The 25,000-nt window shown below is 38.5% G+C and overlaps 2 protein-coding genes across 3 annotated transcripts; one reads left to right on the forward strand and one right to left on the reverse strand.

Annotated features, from left to right (window-relative positions):
* The first annotated feature begins 391 nt into the window (after window positions 1-391).
* Window positions 392-11,276, forward strand: LOC123767400 (methionyl-tRNA formyltransferase, mitochondrial). 2 transcript variants are annotated; one of them, XM_045757078.2, is made up of 6 exons: window positions 893-1,354; window positions 4,857-5,051; window positions 7,537-7,659; window positions 9,901-10,079; window positions 10,280-10,736; window positions 11,048-11,276. In XM_045757078.2, the coding sequence occupies exons 1-6, from the start codon at window positions 1,032-1,034 to the stop codon at window positions 11,154-11,156; spliced, it is 1,386 nt and encodes a 461-aa protein (XP_045613034.1). In that variant the 5' UTR covers window positions 893-1,031; the 3' UTR covers window positions 11,157-11,276. The 2 variants fall into 2 exon arrangements, with proteins under 2 accessions (XP_045613033.2, XP_045613034.1); XM_045757077.2 differs by lacking the exon at window positions 11,048-11,276 and having other exon boundaries at window positions 392-1,354; window positions 10,280-10,946.
* Window positions 11,277-12,347: 1,071 nt separating this feature from the next.
* Window positions 12,348-24,620, reverse strand: LOC123767399 (leucine-rich repeat-containing protein 47). The gene is made up of 6 exons (XM_045757076.1): window positions 23,906-24,620; window positions 21,474-21,661; window positions 19,853-20,017; window positions 18,536-18,771; window positions 15,924-16,026; window positions 12,348-13,119 (listed from the first exon to the last, which is right to left on the reverse strand). Exons 1-6 carry the CDS (start codon window positions 24,519-24,521, stop codon window positions 12,856-12,858), a joined length of 1,572 nt encoding a protein of 523 aa, XP_045613032.1. The 5' UTR covers window positions 24,522-24,620; the 3' UTR covers window positions 12,348-12,855.
* Window positions 24,621-25,000: the final 380 nt, after the last annotated feature.

Here is a 25,000-nt window from a genome sequence, read left to right on the forward strand (position 1 = left end):
GCCATTACCAGTATCAAGAGCTGATACTGGAGATCTGTGGAGGTGCGACTGCACCCTGCATGACGGAAGATGTCTCCCGTCCCTTATGTCAGCTCTATAGTTTCCTAAAATAGTGTAGTATTGCCAAAAGGCATTTGAATACCAACAGGCAAATATATTTATTGACAGAAAATATTATTATGTTTGTGTCAATAAATATTCTGGGCAAGTCATTTATTAATAATAAAAGTAAATATATAATTTACAAAATTATTCATGATTATTAAATATATTCATTTTTACAATGAATTATAGTGTGCTGAAGCTATGAGAAGGTACTTCAAGATGGCGGTAAGTCCCCTGAGCAGAGATATTAACCCCACTCTGCCCCCCGTGTAGCTCAGTGCCAGCTGACGCCCGGGGCCCTGACGGCGTGCCGGGGACGGGACCGTCTGAACACAGTTATATACCCATCAGAAACTGTAAGAACCGCCCGTACATGAAAGAAAGATTATTCACGCGTTGTGGTCTTACCAGAGAGGCTGAAGTGAAGCAGTGTAGGTATTGTGATCAATGAGGAGCGGGCAGTGATGGGATGCCCTCCCAGCTCATCTACCTTACTTGTTGACATCTTACGAGAAATATGAAGCAAGAAACAACAAGACTCGTATATCCATGTGTGAATATAGGTAACAACGAGCAGACACACTTAGATTATGATGCTCCATCAAGAAGACCTCAACCTGGCCAAGGGTTGTGGAGAAACACTTGTCAGCCGGGTTGTGTTTTGCCATTAATTACACGTGTAATTACCTCTTGCCAACCACACTGTACAGGAGACTATATATATTCCTAGTGGCTTAGCACCGTCTGCTAATAATTACCTTGCCTTACAGTACAGACAGAAGTGCCTAGTTGTGGCAACAATCTTGTTTTGTTAATACTCCGAGTCGTTAATACCCTCCTTCGGGCCAGAAATATATTAAAGTTACCACACTTGCAGCTCATTAAGACACATCTATGGCAACTGAAAAGCCAATATAATTGGCAGAATGAATTTGCAGTTTAAACTAGGAACACTTCTCTGGTTTAAACGTGGAAGATTGTGGGAGCCGGGTGTCTCGGTGAGACATTTGTGCCTACGCTCCGGTGAGAAGCACTCGTGCCTACGTTCCGGTGAGAAGCACTCGTGCCTACGTTCCGGTGAGAAACACTTGGGCCTACGTTCCGGTGAGAAACACTTGTGCCTACGCTCCGGTGAGAGACCCTCTCAACACACCCCCAAGTCTTCACCACCCTGGGACATAATGTTTTTTGGAACTGATGACTTTTCTCTGCAAAGTTTAAGTGCCCTCCACCGGGAGCAGCAAACGAGGTGAATATAGCGTGGTGTTCAATGGGTACTAATTCCCTGCAATATCATCACTATGTCATGGTAATATGTTATAATTTGCAACTCGTTCTCTTGGCATTTAAGCTATGTGATATAGAATGCAGGTTAGTTTATTGCTGATGGATTTTTCATGATGTTTTGAACCTAATTTTTATGTTAAGGAGCAATGCAGCAGGCCCATTGGTTCATACTAGAAGGGTATAGATTTAAACCCACCCTTCTCGCCCATATATCTAATCTATCCAATCTACTGTATTTTCAAAACCTCTTAAACAGTTTGTCTAAATCACGCTAGCTAACAGTTTTGCTAATTTTATAACCGTATTTTTAAACTATTACTTGCTTGTATCCCTCATAAAGTGAAATGTGTGTACAGTAGATCATATTCTACTGTATTCTACATATTCATCACGGAGCAGTCTCCGTGGTATAGTGGTTAAGACACTCGCCTGGCGTTCCGCGAGCGCTTTGTCCTGGGTTCGTATCCTTGCTGGGGAGGATTTACTGGGCGCAAATCCTTAACTGTAGCCTCTGTTAAGGATTTGGATACAACCAGGTACCCAACAGTAAAATGGGTACCTGGTTGTTAAACAATTTTTTGCGGGGTCATATTCCAGGGAACATAGGATTAAGAACTTGCCTGAAACGCTACGCATATTAGTGGCTGTACAAGAATGTAAGAACTCTTGTGTATATATATAAATAAATAAATAAATAAATAAATATTAATTCATTGTGTCAGGGGACAGGCAGCCAGAGTGTATTCAAACACGTTTGGCATTTATCAAAGGGTCCCCTCCCCAACCCCCAGGGTCGAATTGCTGACCCCGCCCAGGATGCAACCCCATAACAAGCTGATTAACTCTTGAGTAACTACTTGTTACTAGGTGAAGAGAGGCATTAGGTGAAAGGAAATGTGGCCAATCATTTTTGTCCCACCCAAGATTCGAACCGGAATTCTTGATTGTGCGTCGAGAACAAACCCGACTGTACTACCGGGACTCTAAATATTGTAGTGTGGTTGTACAGAATTTTGACCAATTATGAAATAAAATGTTGAAATATGTATATATAAATGTATAATGTATATATAATGTGAATATATGTATATATAATGTGAATATATGTATATATAAATGTTGAAAATTATATACAAATGAAAAAATATAGCCTGTGCATAATGCCCATCTTATGAAATGATTATGTTGCATAGTATGACATTGTATGAGTACTGTATGGTATACAATTCCGCACACTGACAATTTATAGTGTGTGTTTTGCGTATAGATTAACTGTTTTGTACTAGCACTAATGTGTTTGTCTTGGTCTGCTTGACACCTGCTTGATGGGGTTCTGGGAGTTGTTCTACTCCTCAAACCCGGCCCGAGGCCAGGCTTGACTTGTAAAGGTCTCAAACAATCTTTAGGCTAAGTTTGAGTTCTCAAGTTTCATAGTTAAATTTTCCAAGGTGATATAATACAATACTGTACAGTGGAACCTCGATTCAACAAACCTTGATTGGGGAAATCTCCGGATGGAGCACACATTTTTCATGTAGGATTTACTCAGTTCAACGAACAAGAAGCATGGGATGTGTGGAGTTGCTTAGGATGTTGGGACTGAGAGCACAGGTGGAGGCAACATTACGAGAAAAAGTTGGGGGGCTTAGGAAAGCCATGGAGCATATATAAAACCAAATTCTATGATTCTTTTTTATTTCCAGTTGCAGAGGTTTCCTTTCAGTAAAATATAGGCCCTTTTATTAGAAAATTAGTTTTCAAGGTTTGAACATGGGAAATATGCTAGATGTGGTTCACTCTCTTTACAGACAGGCTCTCATGGTAGTTGTCCTTCATATGACACATTGAAACTAAAGTTTTGCTCAGTGAAATCAGCCCATAGAGCATGGGAAATATTGAAGTATGAATTGTAACTCTTAACGCTCATTTCTGTGCCATTAAATCTTAGTTGAAATCTTATTTGGTTTGTAATTCTACACTATGTTAGATAATGTTGCCCGAAACGCTGCGAGTACTAATGGCTTTACAAGAATGTAATCACTTATGCTATGTATCCTCACATTCCCAATATACCTTCGTGTATATATGTACAGTATATATAAATGAATAAATAAATAAATAAATAAATAAAATGTTTCAGTAGTCTGTCAAGTATTTCTCCACCAAGCTGACATTTCCTCTCTTACAAATACAAATATTTATTCAGGTAAAGTACATTTATAGATAGAGCTAGTACTGTACATACAATGCCTAAAGCCACTATTACGCAAAGCGTTTCGGGCAGTTCCAGTTTCTTCTGGAACCTGTAAGCTTATTTCCTAAGTCCATGGGTATCCAAACCTGCTGCAGTATAAGTGCATTTCTGTTTTTTATTGTTCCTCTCATCAAAATAAGTGCTTCATAGTTGGCTGAATTCTTGTACCAACCTACAGATCCAGATGTTGCAGGAATGTGCCTTCACCCCTTTCTCTGGCTGTTTCAGGGATTCTTTGATTTAAGGCCACATGTACATACGTTGTCTGTTGCTGCTGTTTCAAATGCATCTTGTTTCAACGCACGCCTTTCCCAGGTTTCCACGTGATGTTTTGAACCAGCAAGCTGGTTATTTGTTCCAGATTTTCTGATGTGCAGGTGTTTGCTGCGATGACAGTTTTATCAGTCCTGCCCACAGCTATATTCAAGCTGCCATTTCTTTGTGGATGTCCTTCTGTCTTGCCACACTTGGGCATTTGGTGCCTGGCTTCCATTCTTTTCCTTGAGCTCTACTTTCCTGCTGTTATCCATCCACAGGGAAGCTCGTCTTCTTTTTCTGTTTCCAGAAAAACTAGCCAACCCTAATTGAGGAGCTATTGTAAGCAATCTTGGGGGAGCTACCAAAGTATTCCTTCCAAAAATTAGACATTGAATATAATGAAATGCCCTTTTCTGGTGGGTTCCTAGTAACTCTGTTCCCTGCATTTTCTGTGGGGGTTTTGCACAGGTAGCTCCAGAGTTGGAGGGGCATCAGGCTGGCTGAGACCCGAAGCCAACCTGGGCTGCCATCTGATGTTGGTCAGATAAATCACAGTTAGGGTATTTACCTGGCAGAAATGATTTTGTTTCACCTATGGTTCTGGTGGGTTTTTTTTATTTTGTGGGCAAGGTCTAATTACATTGATTCCTGGGATTGTTTTGAGTCGGCCAGATACTGGTCTTAACTTCCGAAAAGTGATGGATGGGTCTTGGAGTCCTGGTGTGCTAGTGATGGCTTGATAGTAGAGTTAAACTTGGCAGCTACTGCTGGCACATGACAAAAGTGCATTTCATTACATTCATTTTTTTGCATGTGATTGAAACATGTCTGTTTATTAGGGGACTGGATTATTATTAAGTGCTATTATTATTATTTTAATTTTTATATTATAATTACCAGTTTGAGAATTATTATCATTATTACACAGTACAGTATTGAGATTACATTCCAGTGGCCTTGTGGGACGATTGGATGTTGTATCGATTTCCATGAAGAAAATTATTCCCTCTGTTCGAAAATATTGCCGGAAAGAAGGTATCCCACTTCAAGACTGGCCTGTTACGGTGCCACATGGAACTTATGATGTTGGTATTGTAGCTTCATTTGGGCATCTTATCCCAGCTGCTGTCATTAAAGCATTCCCAATGTAAGTAAACGTTTATATTACCAATTCTTTGTTCCTAGTTGGTTTAAATGAAAAATAAACGCATGACCTTTGTAATGTGAAAATTAAGGCACGAGTGTAAAGGAAAAAACAATTTAAAAATACAAGTTTTTTTAAAACTTGTATTCAAAATTAAAAACTTGCATTAAAACTGGCAAAATCTTCATAGTGCAATTGTTAAGGACATTTTTTGTTGTTTTTATAAATGTTTAGGTAAAGTTAATGTTAAAATGTTTCCAAACTCAACCATTTTCATTTCAAAACACAGAGGGATGAAAACATTAAAAAACATGTTTTCATGTTTCAAAAATAGCACAGCAGTACAGTGGTTAATAAAACAAAATAAGTTACTTTAATACCTGAATACAATTGTCTGTTCACTTTAGATTACTGTATAATATTTAAGAGAAAAAAATCAAAGTTAATACTTATTTCAACTTCCATGACCTGGACACAGATACAAAAAAAAAAATATAATATACAAGGGGCTATACAGTATAGTAACCAAAAACACCACAACTCCTATTGGAACACTTAAGCAATTTTACTAGGAGCGGTAGTGTGTTATTGCCACGAGCACCGAGCTTGACTAACTGTCAGGGCTTGAGTTACCTATGAGAACACCTCCAGATGTCTAGACACCTGGTGGCAGTGGTGGGTTTGCGTCACAATGATCAGCCGGCAATGAAACTAGTGAAGGCATCATCCGTAGAGGTACAAAGTTCTGAGCAATCCCACATGATCGTGTTACACAAGATGCCACACAATATTAATATAGCAATGAGTCTTAACCTAAATTTATACAATACAATAGATGATTACTGCAGAGGTAGTTACTACTCCTGCATGAGGAGGGTCATTACGTGAAAACATATATATATACACAAATATGTAAACTGTATGCAGGCGATGAGTCACAATAACGTGGTTGAAGTGCGTTGACCAGACCACACAATAACACAATAGAAAGTGAAGGGACGACGATGTTTCGGTCCGTCCTGGACCATTGTCAAGTCGATTGATCGACTTGAGAATGATCCAGGACGGACTGAAATGTCGTCATCCCTTCACTTTCTAGTGTGTGGTCTGGTCAATATATAAACTGTACATATATACTGTAGTTTTTTATATCACAAGTGGTTTAATAAGTGGCCCCACAAGTCTATACAAGGCAGTTTACAAAAATACTAATTCGGCTCCAAACTCATCTAACTGGGATGAGCCACATGCATGCATTTATTACCTACAGTAATTAACACCTTAAAGCACCTAAGCCACAGCATTATCCCATCACTTTCATTTTAATGTGTAAAGTGCTTAGATTTTGCATTCAAAATTTAAAAATTGTTGCCCTGCTCACTTTATATGCTACATACACAAGACTTGGAAAAGTCACTCGCTGCTTCTTAATTACCTCCTAATCTCTTAAAAATTTATCACATAAGGCTATCTCTTGCATTTACTGCTAGAAGGAACCTTCATTGGAACATTTCCTATATTTTGAACTGACTAGATATTTTAAATGTCCAACATAAGGTACTTTATACTTTAAATACAGCATATGCCATTATCTCACTGCTCGCTTGCTTAACCTGGTCATTCTCACTAGAGAATATAGAATGCCTTACACATAGCACTCGCTGAACCAGTTTTTGAGTAACTGCAAAGCATCACCAACATCAGAGTGGGAGCAGTGAGGGCAAATCAAGCAAAAGGAATTGCTCTAAAAACTACAGAACCCAGAATGAGAAGCACTATTGCATTAAAAAGAATTGGGCATTTATGAAAGTACTGTACATGGTCTACAGAATGGAACTGGGTGGTTTCTTGTATTTTGCCTGCTCCTTCCAGTAGCCTCTCCTGTGTTTTGTGCACCATTAGAGCACTATATTTTGGTGTGTACTTACGAAAAATCCACTGTATCATGGTTTCAAATGCGCTTTATATAAATAAAATTTATATTATTATTCTATTTCGGCTGTACAGTATATGTATATTTTCCTATGCATTCAGTGATAAAAACTGTATAGCGTACGGTATTAATATTAGGATCTCTCGTCCCAATCCATTCTTTTGCCACTCTTGCAAACATGAAAGGCAAATATTTTTCTTTAACCCAGTCATATTGAAGAGCCAAGTTTGAGTTGAGTTCAATTTGTTGGATACCATCTCAAAAGTGCAAAATAGTTTCATATTTTAAGCATACAGGTACTTTACATTTCTGTAATAGTGTATTTATGATGCCTCATGAAAGCTTCATTGCATTATCATTGAACATAGCTATAATTCATTGAAGCAATGTGGAAATTAAAATTTACATAGCTTCCTTCAAAATAATAATAAATAGAATTGAACAAATGTATAATGTGCTCATCATTCTTCTTTTATAAAGTGAAAGTTCAATTATGGTTAATACATTCCATTGGTAAATTTTCTGCAACTAATGATGTTGCTGTACTGTTTACAGGGGCATTCTCAATGTTCATGGTTCACTCTTGCCACGATGGAGAGGAGCAGCACCGACTATTCATGCTGTTTTAAATAATGACCGAGAAACTGGAATAACAATAATGAGAATTGAACCTCGCAGGTAAGACAGGTAATGCTAAATTAGTTCATAATAACTGTTTTCTTTGTTTTAAATAATTAAGATATAAGCATTTTAATAATTCATTGTGTTGGGAGACAGGCAACCAGTGTATATACAGTCAAATTACTGACCCTAGGATGGTCAGTAATTTGGGCAACAATAAAAACAATCAAATCATCTTACTATTAAGGATAACATATCTGAAATCCTTGCACTGTATCCATATTTTGTTTGCAGTAAATAAATAGCCTATGAGATTAGGAAGCAAGTAGCGTACTGTATTATGAAGACTAATAATAACAAACAGCAGCTCTCCTATGACCCTGTAATATCTCCATAGCTCAAGATAATTATGTATTAACAAAATGGCCTACCATTAATGTATAATGAATGACTGTAAATACATTGCTATTGAATTGGAACAATCTCTGTAACTAGCTGTAACTAGCGTACCAGGGAGCCGGTCGGCCGAGCGGACAGCACGCTGGACTTGTGATCCTGTGGTCCTGGGTTCGATCCCAGGCGCCGGCGAGAAACAATGGGCAGAGTTTCTTTCACCCTATGCCCCTGTTACCTAGCAGTTAAATAGGTACCTTGGTGTTAGTCAGCTGTCACGGGCTGCTTCCTGGGGGTGGAGGCCTGGTCGAGGACCGGGCCGCGGGGACACTAAAAAGCCCCGAAATCATCTCAAGATAGCTGACATTAAAATATAAGTGTGTAGGATAGATCTAATTGTTAATGTAATAATCTCGGTTGAAGTCTGATAGACTTTTTGTGCCCTCAGTAATCCTTTTTTGTGCTACCACTCACGAGACGAGTATGGGGTGCACAATAAACTAGCCACCTCTGGTGGCAACAATCAATATCAATCAATTGGTTAGTCAGCATATTACAACCCTGCACCATGCTGATCAACTCCTGGGTCTCTATTTACTGCTAGCTGAACAGGGCATTAGGTAATAGGAAGTGCACCCAGCTATTTCTGTCCCGCCTAGGATTTGAACCCAGAATTACCGATTGTGACTCGAGAATGAACCTGACTGACTGCCGAGACCCCAATTTTAATTGACATTCTACTCTCTATGCGAAGTTCAAGGGACATGGAAGTTATACAAGTAGAGCAGTAAACTTGGAAAATGCGGTAATTATATATCTTCGAGGGTATTGAAATACTGTACTTCTTTCTGGAGGAGTAGGAGCTGGTGAAGGGATTGCCAGACATTGTTAATTGTCCACAGTACAGTATGTCTGCACCCGGTGGTTGGCAGCCCAACCACTTGAACCATCTTGAGGTTATCTTGAGGTGATTTCGGGGCTTTAGTGTCCCCGCGGCCTGGTCCTCGACCAGGCCTCCACCCCCAGGAAGCAGCCGTGACAGCTGACTTAACACTCTGGTACCTATTTTTCTGCTAGGTAACAGGGGCATGGGGTGAAAGAAACTCTGCTCATTGTTTCTCACCGGCACCCGGGATCGAACCCGGGACCACAGGATCACAAGTCCAGCGTGCTGTCCGCTTGGCCGACCGGCTCCCGAATTCAGGTACCATTCAGTACCTCGCTACGTAAAGGTTGGCATTTGATTCCTCAGGGTCCAGTTAGATGGAAATTGTTCCTTCCAATTCTTATCCAAACTCCTATCCTGTCTTCAAGTTCCTTCCATGCGCTATATAGTCACACTGGCTTAGTGATTTTCCTGATAATTAACTACTTATTGTGGTTAGCAACAAGGGTGGAACAATTGGGCAGTGTACCTTCATTGTTTACTACTGTGCACCCAGTTGTAGTTAGGGACCGGGATGCAAACATTTGACAGATTGTGTTCTGGGAGAATATATATAAGGTAAGACTATAAAATGAGCTGTGGGAGAGGGGGACTCTTACTCTGTAAACATGAGTTGGAAGGCTTCTACTCCTGTACCCTCGTGTTAATAATTTGTAACACTGTTTCTGGAGGCTATCCAATTGATTTTGCAATGTTTTCAAGCCAGATACACAAGTTGCATTTAATTTGGATATGGGATAATAGAGCAGCAACTTAATTTTTGTACAACACTTGCACCATTCAATAAACACAAGTTAGGACGTTCACTTACCTTTTTATAATCGATTCCTTTTCAAGATGATATATAGATATTACATGCCATAATTTCTTTAATAGCTGAAATTTAAATAATCTAGGCCTTCTTTTCACATTCAATGCAGTTCCATGTTGTTATAATGAACCCTGTTTATGTCCAATAGATTTGATGTGGGAAAGATGGTGAGCAAAGTTACAGTTCCCATTTCCTGGGACACAAAGAGTGGTGCATTAACCAAACATCTTGCTCATGTTGGAGCCCAGGAGCTAATATCTGTGTTGGAGAACCTAACAGAGAAATTACGAACTGCCGTACCACAAACTGAAGAAGGGGTTACTAAAGGTAAATCGTTTCGCTACAGTTGATTATTCTGTCTAATGTTTAATGTGTTTAATGTATCTTGCCTCATCATTATTAATGTAGTTAATGCTTGATATTTTATGTCTAGGGGTAAGTAAAAGTTGCATATAATGAATATACTATTATTTAATGCTGCATTATTTCCAAGGTAAAAGCAAGATTTTTTAAATTTTTCCTTTCAGCACCTAAAATTAGTGAGGCCTCTTCTAAGATTCACTGGCACTGCTTCACATGTCATAAAATCCAAGCCATGTACAGGGCCTTTGATGACTACTTCCCATTATGGACAGTATGGCATGGTACACCAATCAAACTTAGAGATATGGTTATGCAAGAAGAATGGTCACATTCACAGTTAGATGTACAAGCACAGCAACAACGTGAAGATAAAAGAGAACCACAATATATCAAGGAAGGTGAAGCTCATAGCAGTGAACTGATCAAAGAAATTATTATGAAAAACAGTGAGGAACATTTAGTGACGAGTAAACATGAAATCATGAGTACTGCAGGGATGAGTTTAAATGAATATAACACTAGAACAGAAAACCATAATGCTGAGAATGTAAAAATATGCCTTCATGGAACAGTAGCATTTGATAAAAAATTGAAAGTGCTGAGAGTCCTGTGTTTGGACGGGTGCGTAAGCTTTCGAAAAGTTGTAATAAAGGGGCGCAAGCCAATGAATGCTCAAGATTTCTATAATGGTTTTATGAGTAAAATATCAAATAATGATCATAAATTTGATTAATATTATCTTGAAATAAACGTGTGATAATTTTCATGTACAATACTTGTTAAATGCTGTACGTAAAATATTAAATAAATAAATAAAATTTGTAAATAAAATTTGTAAATGAATGAGCCCTCTACTTAAGTATGTACTGCAAAACAAAGTACTGTACATATTTTAGTTTAATTTAATAAAGGTATAACATTTTACCCCTCAGACCACTTGGAAATGGAAAGAGTATTCTGCACCTCGACTTACAAGATTACTCTGCACATTTGGTGATGTTACATAGCCTTCCTGGTTTGGTGCCTTCTTTTGATAATTAATTACTTAAGGATACTGAAGCACCTACTGTAGATAAGATTTAGTTGGATTGCACTTGACAAGAAACTTATAGCAATTTCCTCAGATCAAGATGCTGCTCAATAATCTTGAGACTTTTACTTTTGGACAATTCCACTTGTTTTCTTGTGAACTTCTGTTTAGTGGCTTCTAGTCATGTGGGTAAAGTAGCTGTTGATGATCTAATTTTTGAATTCCCAGGTTGCATACAAGATTGGGAATAGACCTATGCAGATCTACATTTGTTTTAGGCAAGATATCCAGGATCAATAGGTCAGGTTAACAACAGGGTTTCATCTAACAGGCAATAATGTGGTATTCTTACAGTTTCTAGTTTTGTGGAGGCATCCTTCAATTTTAATGACTGTGTACATACAAGTTCTTAGTTGGCATTTGTATCTGAAAGAATGCACGCGTCTTCGAAATTGGAGGCCACACGGGGCTATCCTCACCCAAATTGGCAGAGGGAATGGTCTGGGGTACAGGATGAACATAGGCTGGTTAGGGTCACCAGACTTCAATAAGGTAACAGCAGGCCAGGGTCACATTCAGACCAACAAATTTTTGCACTACCCTCCAGCTACACGGCTTAATATTTTTCAAACTGCTCAAAACCATTTTTTTTCTTTATAGCAATGTGCACTGATATCTGGAAAATTATCAGCACTTTCTTGCTGTCCACAATTTGCCCGTACTCACAACAGACGATTCTTCCTCAGCTGCCAAGTTTTCTCAAGCCTCGGCAAGTTGTTTTCTTCCCCCCATACTACAAAGATCCTTTCATTGGCAACCACCCACACATTAGACAATTATATATTGAAGCAGAGACATGAATAGATCAGTGGATTGATACAGATAAATACCGAGATGGATAGATTAGACATATGGGAGAGAGAGAGACCCAGGAAATGTTGGATACCACACCTAGTATACTATAAACCCAGAGTTAGGGGTTTCCCTTAATTTGTCTAGCCATAAGGTTAGACAGACATTTACTGCATTTACTAATTTCATCGAACTCAGCCTTCCTGTACCCTCGAATACCATGTAGTTTATGCTGAAGTAGACATGGAAAGTCAAAGTAGGGATTGAGTATAATTTTGGTTTGTTTTAATTTTCCAAAATTTGTTCATCTTGCAAAAACTGGAGACTACTAGGTTACTGTATAGAAAAAGTTTTTATTTTTTTACATTTTAATTGTGATGAGTTATGAGATCACAATCATACCAGTCTGGTATGATTTGTAATTATACAAATATTAAGATTTTGTCTGGGTAATGCAGATAGAACTACAGTAATGGCTGAACAATCCAGACTCTTGAAAGAGGAAAATGCCTTGTACGGTTTAACTTTTACATAACAAAGTAGCAAAATGAAATTGACATCAGTAAAAACATTATGGATAGAAAAAATATATTTTTTAAACTCTCCTGTACTAATGTGGTTCATAGGATTAAATTTTATGTACAAAATTTAACATTTTTTCTGAACTTGTGCGTACATTAAAAAACAAGAAAATTACTAAAACAAATTCCAAGTTTATTAAATTGGAATAAAAATTTCTGCTAATTGAAAAGCTAAACTATCATGGATACAAACATAAAATTTAAATATTACTCTTACTTTAAAAATAAACCTAAATTACATATTTTTTAGGAACAAAAAGATACCCACAAATTAAGTTTACTTTTCAGCCCTAACAACTCTAACTTTCTCATTTTCAAAAATTAGGTCAGCACGGGAGGGATATATGACACGCAGTGCTCCAGTTTCATCCTCGACACGAACTTGTTGAACAATTAACACCATCTTGCCTTCAGCACTTTTTTCAGGACTGATTCCAATTTGTAAGGCAGAAAGCACCAATGCATCCATGACTTCCTTAGCCTTTGGCAATGATTTACTGCTCGTCACTTCGACGAATACACTTGATGTCTCTTGTGTTATCTGTGAATGTAAAGGATTTTTGTTATATTTTCAAGCCAATGTAGACTAAATCTGTTTAATTTTGACTACTTTTACCTAGAAAACAAAATAATATGACAGTGAAGTAAATGTACAGTATATACACTAATACAATCTGTATGTACTATAAGTTTTGTAATATTTTAATAATTTTACTTTTAAAAACTACTTTATATATTTCTACTTGTTTGTACACAAATGTGCATTATTCTACCTTTATTTTTTTAAAGTGTCAGGAATGTAAAGTCTGCTAGTGTCCGAAACAAAGTAATCCAGGTTTTCAAGGTTCCAACAAATAACGTGTTGAATGTAATGACATGCCACTTCGTGTCAGGCTTCTTGATGACTTGCATTTACCTCCTGCTAGCACAGGACCAGAATCTGGCTCCCTCACAAAGGTGATGAAATAGTAAGGATATGAAATCAATCTACATTGCTATCAAGCCAAACCATACAGAAAGGCAAGGCATTGTGAAACAAACCAATGCTCACAGAACAATCATACGAACATATGTAAACAAACAGTACGAACCTTGATCCACCTTTCCAAATCTGGCAATAAATTGCCCTAAATGGGAAATGTCTGGAAATCTGAATGTCGCTCAAATCTGGATTAGGTTTGGACTGCTACATTCCAAATTATGGAGCTGCCACTGTACAGTACTATTCCATAAATGCAGTCAATTGCACAAATGTCACACTAGTATGGTAAGTAACATTCAATAACGAGAATGTCTGGGCCTGGAGGTTAGCCATAGGTATACTGTACTGCATAAGCAAACAGTAAAAGGTGATGGTACTGGTCATCAGAAAGAAATCTGGAAAGAAGAGACGACCAATGCCAAAGATACTTGAAGGGCGAGTCAAATGCAGAAATGATGCCTTGCCACCTCATATTGTTGCCCTACAGTACAATGTGATGTTAAAAAATCAGCAATCTTTTCATCATATATGGAATGGCGCAAGACAAAAACCCCAAATTTGAATATCAGTGGAGAGACCCAACCCATAAATCAGAAATTAAGTAATTCACGGTGTGACGTTTCGGTCCATCCATGACTCCAAGATGGACCGAAATGTTATCAATTCCTTTATTTTCACATTTCTGGGTTGGGTGTTTTAGTTTTCAGCCACATTACCGAGACATTTTCTGCATCAGTGGAGGGAGTCAAACTATTCGGACAAGTCTGGCTATTGATTCAAAGGGAAGAATAGCCTCAGGAATGGAATGAGGACAAAAAGTAGTTTTTAAACAAGTAAGTAAAGATTAAGGAATCTTGAATCATTCCAATCCACCTGAAATGCATTCAGTGAAGGCTTTATCTATGAGAAATGGAGCTATATAAAGACAGAACTGAAGATTTTAAGTCCAACTCACAGAGATTCACTTGGGGACAGCTAAACAACTTGCAAAGGCAAATCTATTGCCCACTCTCAAAATTTGGATGGAAGCTAGAGAAACCATTCACAAGAACATTAAAAATATCCAATAGATTCACCCCTAAAAAGCTAGCGTACAACCCCAAAATGGAAGTGACCTAGTGCAAAAAAAAAAAAAAAAAACCCACCCATGTTCAGGTAATGAACAACTGTAGCACAAAGGGAAGATAGAGCCAAGCCACACAGTAGCTGGCGGTGCCAAATTTTGTTTAATACTGTGATATGAGCAGGTCACAAGCAAAGATACCATAGCACCTGACAAGAATGGTGTGCACTGGAAATAAAGTCCCACCAAGGTTCGACATATTTAGCTCAAGCAACCGAGGAAGATTGAGAAGCCACTCTAGATTCCAATGGAATAGACAGTTCCTGCCCAAAACAATCAACATGCGAAGGTGTCAGAACCACGGAATGATCAGCTAACACGACGAGTGCAAATCTGACCAAGGCAGCATGGTTTAAACTTCTGTATGAGTCACAATCAGAACCAACACTGCTAACTACAGGTCTCTCAGGTTGCCAATTAAGTCCCAAAGCACTATCTGGAGCAAGAGCATTGTTCCAAAAACCTTAGTAGTAGTTGTAGTAAAGCTTTGGTGGTTAAGAGTTTGGTGACAGTGCAAAGAAAAAATACCATGAAACAGTTAAAAAGTAAGCAAGATTCTTATCAGGAGAAAGCACTAAGCCATTACAAAACAATTAAAAGTGAACAAGGCATCAAGACATGCTAGGTGATTATCATACATGCACATGAAACAGTGCATTGAAGCATGACCCTCCAATGCTTTTTTTCTAAGCAACCATGGAGTATTTGAACACGACATTAATGTGTAAGATAACAATGGCGTGCTGTATTGTATTTCAGTTGATTTGGAGAAAGTACTCTACTTTGTTTTCGTGGCAGATCGCTGCATCTCTGGTGGCACCAATCGTCAGCCACTTTTTTTTTTTTTTTTTTTTTTTTACAAATAATGTCGCATTTAATGTGTCAACACTTGTCAGTCTATATTAATTATGCTACATCTAGATGTAAACAAAAAGGAAATTTTTTATTTTCTATGATTTTCATTTTAGCATGCATGCAAACAACATTCAAAACAAAATTCACATTTCAAAATTCAAAACAATTCAATTCACAATTCAAAACATTTTGCAAACAAAATTCAATTTGACTTTTTTTTGTACTGGTGGTTGCAGATTGCTTGCAACTGGCTGAAAACCAGCAACCTTAACCGAGTGCTTAATTCCAAACAGAGACTTTCCAGACACCATCACACAAAATACAGGACTTATTATTTTTACTTAAGGAATATTTACCAGGGATACCTAATAAATATTTTTTTTACCTTAGTGTTTTCTGAATTGGTAATTGGAGGAAGGGACACCACCTTTCCAGTTGCATCCACAAGACATGGCCAGATGCTCCACTGCTCGACTAAGTGAAGAAATCTGCAAAAATACTTCAGACATTATAGGCCATAGTCATGTCAAATGATTGTCATTATGTTAAAGACACTACATTTTTCATAATAAACATCCAATTACCTTGTGTACACTTTTATAAATTAAAAACTACTGACATAGGATGAAAATGTTAAAATTTAAGTCAATAATTAAATTACAATCATCAATCTGAAAGGAGTACCTTGCACAAACTTTCACATTACTGTACAGGAGTTACATTCATAAAAACCCAGTGATGAATGTAATGAAATGCAGATTTCTTGCAAGGCTCTGTGGCTCCTTGAAGATGTACAATGAGATGGTTTCCATTCATCAGGTTGCATCAGCTGTCGAGTTCTTAGGCCTAACAAGAACTAGGTCCTGCTCTCACTCCCCAAGCAATCGGGCTGGCAGGTAGAGCGACGGTCTCGCTTCGTGCAAGTTGGCATTCAATCCCTGACTGTCCAAGTGGTTGGGCACCATTTCTTTCTCCCCATCCCATACCAAATTCTTATACTGATCTGTTCCAAGTGCCATATAGGCATAATGGCTTAGCGCTTTCTCCTGATAGTTCCTCTCCTCCCCCTCCACCAAACCCCTCACAAAAGGCGCAGGAAGAGGTGTCATTTTTTATTTCTCCACCTCCCCAGGGAACGCACCCAGAAAATCAACAAGTCGAAACAAACCACTGCTGGGTTGGAGCGAGACCAGAGCCTCACAATCTGCCTATTGAACTTCCCAACTATTTAAACATGATAGAAACTAGCATGAGATCATTTGCCCCATCTTCCCCACCCTTTGGAGTAAGGGGCTCACCCCCTCCAGGGGTCTTGAGTTACCAGGTCTGGAGCAGATGCATAAACAAGACCCCCTCTGACTACCTGTAGGCCATCGGGACTCACACAGAAATAGACATTTTATTACATTCAGTGTTGGCTTTCTGGGCAGAGCCCCCTTGTAGCTCCCTAAAGCTAACTACCCATGGAGAAGGAAGAACATATGGGAACTTAACAGGGAGGAGGGAAACCACAGGATTTAGGACGTATATCTTGAGATCTTGAGGTTATCTTGAGATGATTTCGGGGCTTATCTACAAAAGTGGCAGCATGGAAGCTGCAGCACCCTCTTAATTATAGACCTGTATCACTGACAAGTGTAATAGTAAAAATATTGGAAAATAGTTAAAACCAAATAGGTAGTACACTTCAGAAAGAAACGATATAACAAGAGACACAGTATGGTTTTTTAACAGGAAGATCCTATGTGACCTCTGGACCCCTATGGTGAACCCTGGAACAAAATGGCATTCAGAATATGGGGCACGAGATGAACCGGTGCAGCCTCAAAAGGTCAAGAATGGAGTGGAGGTCTGCCTTTAACTGGTTCCCATTTATGAACCGGTTAAGGGTGGGGAAAAACCCACAAAAGAGATGCCGTTGTTTTGACCAAGCCAGAAGCCATCTACTCCAAGATGACGCGATGCAGGGAAGAGGAAGAAGCCTACCTGAACCCAAGACCCAAACCCTCGGAGGGGGGTAGGAACTGACCAACTACACTACAGGCTGCATGAAATGACCCGAAAAGCTCACAAATCATGCGATCAAGATCTGCCAAGCTGGGCGAGTTCAACCTCCTCCCCCCCCCCCAAAGGGACAAACTAGGAAAGGGCTAGCACAAACCACAAGAAACTAGTGCCATCCATGAAGAGTGAGCATAATGGCGACCAGATGAAGAAGGACCGGCTAGAAGTGCATGTGACCCAGAACCTGGCTCAACAGAAGGCCTAGTTCGACCTACAGCATGTGACGCCCCAACTGCCTCCAAGAACAAGACCGAAACCTGAGAACAAAGGAGGTCCAAGATAGGCCTACAAGCAGTGGTCACAGAGGAAAGAAACTGCAAAGCCTCTTCAGGAAAGAGGAGAGTAGAGAACAGTATCGTAAACAAGAGCCTGGGCCCATGCCGAATTGAAAGACTGGGCCAACACAACCTGCCAACACGCACAACACAACAGGTAGATAACAAGATAAGATAACAAGATGACGAAGAATGTGGCCACTACCTGGAGCACAAGAGCATACAGCTTGGAAAGAGCAGCCAATGCAGATAGAGTGCTATGAGATGCATTTATAATATATAATTCTTTGTGTTGTTTTCCACATTATAATACTAAAAGTTACTTTATGTGCCAAAGATCAATAATAAATGTTATAAGTCTGATGTTACTGTACAAAGGTATTTGAGTAATGAATGAAACCAATGAACACAAAACAAAAAAAATATATGTAGAGTATGCAGTATATATATTTTGTGATGAAAACTACTATGTACCGATATTTCACTACTAGGAATACAGTACCTAACTACTGAAATTTACTGCATTACATACCACACTTCTGTCCATCTTCCAAATGTCTCGTGCATTACTGGATAGTTTGCTAGCGTGATAAATACAGTAATTATCATTGGATAATTAGTACTAATTCAGTACATTATGCAACTACAGCATACACACCTGTATAGACCTGGAACAGAATTCTTCTTTTGCTGCTTTCTTTGTAACTCTGCTTCCTGTTTCAGTCCCTTATATAATTCCTTGGCTGATACCTCTTTGCCCCTCACCAATGGATGAATACGAATTTCTTCTGGAGATTCAGCAATGTATTTGATGGGGCCCGTTAATTTTGCCAAGTCATGCGTTGCAATTGTGGCGACCATTCTCTTCTCACACAAACCATCGTGCAGTTTTGTCTTTTAAGAAAAAAGAATAAGAAAATTAATACAGTAATATACAATAAGATAAGCTGCCGGATAAGTAAGAGAATTTAATCACAAAGCCTAAATAATCATAACTGTAAGGAAGCAAGAGTTGCTGCATAAATACTATACTATTGATCAAGGAGCCTGAAGAGCCAATGCTGTCGTTACAGTATGAGCTGTGGATGAACAGCAAACTGAGGTTATTTATTACTTTAATATAGAACTCATACTCATAGTTTAGACAGTGGCAGAAAAGTTAAAGTCACATAATGAGTTTAGGAACTCAAATCCAATGTTCTTCAAGCTAACTAGTTTATATTTTTGGTGAACTACTTACAGTTTTCAATTCCTTCAAATTGGTCATCAAGTTACAAGTCATCAAGTTTAATTACAGTGTTTTCTGTATGGTTAATACAGTGCCAAAGTTCAAGAGACTTTGAGAAATACAAGCTTAAAGATAGTGCTTTTCTGATCTACAATAGGTAAACATGGGATACTTAGCTAGGACTTTGGATAATACACGTGTCATCCTCATTACATACTTGGACATTTCGTTAATGCTGGAGATAGTGTCATCTCTAAATTCTTGGATTACTCAACATTCAAATACTTATGCTGTAGGTTATGTAAAAAGTTTTATAAACAAATTTAATTGGATCTTAAACTATATACAGTGGCGCCTTGATTAACGAATTTAATCCGTTCCAGCACTGAGCTCATCATGTGAAAAGCTCATCTTGCGAAACAACAACAACACTGTCGTCGGAGGCGTCCAAGAACCAGCGGGAACGCTAGGAAGCACCATGGTTTGCTTGTTAATTGAGCAAAACCTTGCTACGAGACAAATTTTCTGCGAGTGGCTCGCTTGTTACTCGAAATACTCCTAACTAGAGTCGATCATCACTCAAGATTCCACTGTACTATAATGCAATTTATAGGGAAGTTAGGGTATAACTCGGTACAATGTACTGTATTTCTGAAACACTATAATGAGTGGCAGAAAGCTGACAAAAAATACTTTCATGTAAATTATTTAAATGAAAAATGCCTTAAACAGGAGTGTTTTGCTTACCTGAGCAGAAATAAATTTCCTCAAATTGTCTCCACTTAAATCTACCCCTTGAAGTATGCAACAAACGATGTAAGGCCGAATATCCTTCACAGATGCAGCTACTTGCACTACTGGAAACGTTTCCTTCACACTAAGCACTTGTAGCTCGTCTAACAAAACATCAACCTGAAGTGGAAGACAAAAATTAGACAATACAGTACTTGCATTAGGACTTTTCAAAATGCATACAAATTATTATATTTAATTTTAAAAAACATATCCCCCCTAAAAAAAAAAACTAGAAATGATTTGATCATAACTTATCAAGAGGTTTCCCCAAACCGTCACTTCTCACGATACGAAAAGTAGTGGCGTAACAAATACAGAAGGGTGCAATGATTACATGGTGGACGTGCTTACCTATCAACCAATCCTACAATTCCCTTTCCTTGTTGCTACCCATTCTGAGTACAAGTTCTTCCTCACATTTTTATTTCAATAGGTAAACACTAATTTTGTACCATCTGTAAACACTGACATGTACGAATGCATTCCCTCTAATTATCTTTCACTGTAATCCTGTTTCCTGTAAGTCATGGGTTAGTCTCATCATATTTTCCATTACAAGACCATTTGCAGATACTTTTCAAGCTAGAGGCAAGTTCACAAAAGCCTAGCATGAGGATACAAGTCCTAGGGGCAGGCCTCAGTGCATAAATCCCATATTTTTCAGTCTTCATAACACAATAGAACAAATTAGCAAAATAACTAAATTCCACACCAAATATAATCATAAAACATAGCATAGAAAAAATTGCAAATGTATTGCTTTATATAAACATAAATGCAAGAACTCAAGTGACCCCTCATATGAAATGATGACAAAATTTCCTATGGAAATGTTGCCAGAATGTTATCTTGCCTAACTTACATATCAGTGACAACAGGGAAGTGAGGTTCAGCTCATTATGCAACACCTCCTAGCCTTGTTGCACCTGTGGCATTATAATTTAACTATTCTCTTGTGTGAATTGACTGTTCACAATCCTGGTCTGTAAACTAAACAAGGCACATTTTACCTTGGGGGACAATGTAATAGGAAAACAAAACAAAAATACTGAATGTGAAAACCTAGATATGCCTTCCAGGGATACCTAAATCTTGTAAATACTGTGCATTCTAAAGTAAAGTGATTTAAGCCAATAATGATGGCCTGACCAACTAGATGTAGTTGATACGACTGTGTACAGAAATTAAAGTCCCAAATACCAGATAACTAACTTTTAGGGGTTACAGAGCTCATTCATGTCCAGACTTTCAAATTACTCAAGAGAATGAAATTGCTCAATCCCAACAAGCTTAGTTTTCTGATAATATGTAAGTGTTCCAAGTTTCAGTCAATTAACGAGACATTAAGGTATTGCACAGAAATAGTGAAAACCATATCAATATTTTGTAATAAGAATCCTACAGGTGTCATAACTTTCAATACTGTACAATAAATTGTCAAGATATCTCAGGGAAAACTTTGCCAACAAATAGTAAAACATTAACACAATAAAACCATACACATCAATACTGAGAACTAAATATTAAATATTAAAACAGAATAAAATCATTTTACAAATTATAGTAGTATTACCTCATCTTTTTTTCCTTTGCTCCCTTTTCCTTTCTTGCCCTTGCCTTGTGCTCCACTAGTTCCATCTGGAGAAGATTTTGGACAATGCTGCCTGATGTAGTCTATCACCTGACGTGGAAGGCAACGATCAGATTCAACCAGTTTTCGGAAGCGCCGGTCATTGAGAGGATTTCCCTTCAAGTTAATATCTGTCAATAATAAAAAGTACAAGGAATACAGTAATGTACACACGAATAGATTGTGCATGAATAAAGCACACACACACATACTGTACATGTCTATATGTATGTCTATATGTATGTCTATATGTATGTCTATTGTATGTATGTATGTATTTATGTATTTATGTATGTATGTATGCATGCATGTATGTACAAACAGCAAAAAGCACATTATTAGACCTACCAAGTCAAAAAGATAATTTTGCTAACAGCCAGAGTAATTTTGTATGTACAAATAGGTAGAGGCCGTCACTCTACCGTCACTGGATGGAAGAGCGACCGCCTCGCTTCATGCAGGTTGGCGTTCAATCCCTGACCATCCAAGTGGTTGGATACCATTCCTTTCCCCCCATCCCATCACAAATTGTTATCCTGATCCCTTCCAGGTGCTATCTTGAGGTTATCTTGAGATGATTTCGGGGCTTTAGTGTCCCCGCGGCCCGGTCCTCGACCAGGCCTCCACCCCCAGGAAGCAGCCCGTGACAGCTGACTAACACCCAGGTACCTATTTACTGCTAGGTAACAGGGGCATTCAGGGTGAAAGAAACTTTGCCCATTTGTGTCTGCCTCGTGCGGGAATCGAACCCGCGCCACAGAATTACGAGTCCTGCGTGCTATCCACCAGGCTACGAGGCCCCCCCACCAGGCTACGAGGCCCCCCTACGATGCTATATACTGTAATTGTAAAGCTTAGTACTTTCTTCTGATACTTTCCTTCCCTTAATTTAATATTAAACATATCACACGAGAAAATCAATTGGAGTAATGAGATGATTCGTACTAGTGATTAAGGTTCTCCCAGCCGTACACTTTACTATTGTACCATGACATGGTGTAAGTTATACTGTAAAACTGTTTTATTTTATTTATACATGTAAGAGTTCTTACATTCTTGTAAAGCCACTAACGAGCATAGCATTTTGGGCAGGTCCTTGATCTTATTTATCCCTGGAATAAAACCCTCCAAATCATTTAATAACCAAGTACCCATTCACTGCTGGGTGAACAGAGGTGTACCGTTAAGGATTGGCACCTAGTCAATCCTCGTTGGCAGGATACGAACCCAGGCCAAATCACTCACGAAGCTCAGGCCGATGTATCTTACCACTGCCCCACAAGGACTGCCAGACTTCAGAAGTCTGAAGGTTTCTACTGAAGCAAAAATATTACATATAACCCCCATGCACTCTGTAGTAGGTACAGTAGTTCAATAACCATATGCTCCAGCTCCAATTGATTTTCTCTTTGATATATACAGTATCATGTTATTAGTATGATTTCTTAGTGTATCTGAAACACATATATATATTTATACATATACATATACATACCCATATATATATATACATATATATATATATCACATTTTTTTTGTTTTACCTATGTTAGATAGTACTGAAGAATAATCAGACAATTTAAATTAGGTCAGAATGATGAGTTAGATTTTATTCAAATTACAATAATTGGACCTTGTTCCCCACCCACCCCAACATACTCAATATGACTGAAATCATTATTTGTGTAATAATTAAGGTAAATAGTACTATAATGCACCAGCAATGTGTGGTACGGTAATAAACTGGGGTATCTTATATTGAGGTTATATTGAGATAATTTCAGGGCTTAGCATCCCTGCAGCCCAGTCCTCGACTAGACCTATTTGTCACACATCTCCAAGAAGCAGCCCTTAGCAGCTGTCTAACTCCCAGGTGCCTATTTACTCTTAGGTGAACAGGGGCATCAGAGTGGCAGAAACTCTGCCCATTAAGACCCTCTTATTTACAAGACTTCAGCACATGTTTCAAGTCAACTAGAGAACGATAAGAGTTAATGCTTCAAACTAGAAATGTGTTGACTGAATATCATACTGGTGTCAGGTCAAGTTGCCCCCTATTGAAAATTATTCAGAACTTAAAATGATCATCCTATCCTAGCTATTATGTAACAAAACATAACCAATCCTAACCTATCACTTCTATAAATTCTGCACGTGGTAGTCGAGACTAATGCGGGTAGTCGCAAGTGAGGCGATTTGTTCCGACACCACCATACAGTGTGCATTGTATTAACTGTACCATAGTTAATGCAATGCACACTGTACACTTAGTTAAGAGGCAATGGGTATTGCCTTAATCTGGTGACTCATAGTCTATGACTTTATGCCACTACACTACCACAGCTAAATTATTGAACCTTCAAGATGACACTTACCTTTGAGCTTTAAACAGTCGATAAGTTCTCCAGGCACAGTTGTAAGATTATTACTGCCAAGATCAAGAACTTTCAGTGATGTTAGCACAGATATCGACGGAGGAACTTCAGTAATCTGATTGCACGAAAACTTTACATCTGCTAAAAGTGCAAGATTTTCATGACAAATATCATGAAAACTTACTATTTTATTTTTGCTTATATCCAAAATTGAAAGATTGCTGCATTTTTCTAAGTTTGGAAGAGCAGACAATTCATTGCTGCTTGCAATGAGAGTTGTCAAATTTGTTAAGTTTCCTATTGAATCCGGCAGACTTTCAAGGCAATTTAACGAAACATCTAAAACCTTCAGTTTCTCAAGATTCCCAATAGTTTCAGGCAGAGCCTGTAGCTTGTTGCCCTGAAAGATGAGATTAGTAAGATTGACGAGCTGCCCAATCTCCGAGGACAAGCAGGTCAAGGGCGACCTCGACACCCCGAGGAAATTGAGTTGTGTCAGAGTATACACCGCCGGGTCCAAGCCCTCGGCTGACTCTATCCTACTGTTCACCTCCTCCCCTGTGAGGACGAGCTCGTAGCGCTTCTCCTCGCAGGCTTGTCTGACCTCGGGCCACATGGTGGAGGGTGATATGTGGAGTGAAAGAACCTGCGGTGTCGAGCGGCCACCCAGACTGGACGACCATGCCGCAGCTGCCTTAATTTCTTCCCCAGGACAGACGACGCCGCCTGCTTCCCTGCACGTGCTCTCGTACATTTTCAAAATATATTATTGCTCTTGTCAGCATAATAAAGAAAGAAATTGAATTGAATTGCTCTTGTCAGCTCAGAGATAACTTTATTTTGCTCAAACCTGGCAGGTGAGAGTTATTTATAAATTATTTCATATGTAAGTGTTGTTGAATCGTTTATTTCCAGGGTATTTCGAATTTATAATTAATAATTTCGTTTAATAACAATTTATATTATTATATTATTTTAAAAGAGAGCGATACTTGACAAAAATATATTGATTTTAGCCGCTCAAACAACAATTAGCAATAACTTCAAAACAATTACCTAAGTTTTGCCCGAAACGCTATGTGTGCTAGTGGCTTT

The sequence above is a fragment of the Procambarus clarkii genome, chromosome 74 (assembly GCF_040958095.1).
Source record: "Procambarus clarkii isolate CNS0578487 chromosome 74, FALCON_Pclarkii_2.0, whole genome shotgun sequence".
NCBI classification, from domain to species: Eukaryota; Metazoa; Arthropoda; class Malacostraca; order Decapoda; family Cambaridae; genus Procambarus; species Procambarus clarkii.

Coding starts and splice junctions, on each gene's coding strand:
- LOC123767400 (XM_045757077.2), top strand. CDS start 1,032: ATGAATTTGCAGTTTAAACTAGGAACACTTCTCTGGTTTAAACGTGGA. Junction 5,052..7,536: donor GTCATTAAAGCATTCCCAAT/GTAAGTAAACGT, acceptor TACTGTTTACAG/GGGCATTCTCAATGTTCATG. Junction 10,080..10,279: donor TGAAGAAGGGGTTACTAAAG/GTAAATCGTTTC, acceptor TTTTCCTTTCAG/CACCTAAAATTAGTGAGGCC.
- LOC123767399 (XM_045757076.1), bottom strand. CDS start 24,521: ATGTGGCCCGAGGTCAGACAAGCCTGCGAGGAGAAGCGCTACGAGCTC. Junction 21,662..23,905: donor CGACTGTTTAAAGCTCAAAG/GTAAGTGTCATC, acceptor TATTATTGACAG/ATATTAACTTGAAGGGAAAT. Junction 16,027..18,535: donor TCTGTTCCAGGTCTATACAG/GTGTGTATGCTG, acceptor GTATTTTTGCAG/ATTTCTTCACTTAGTCGAGC.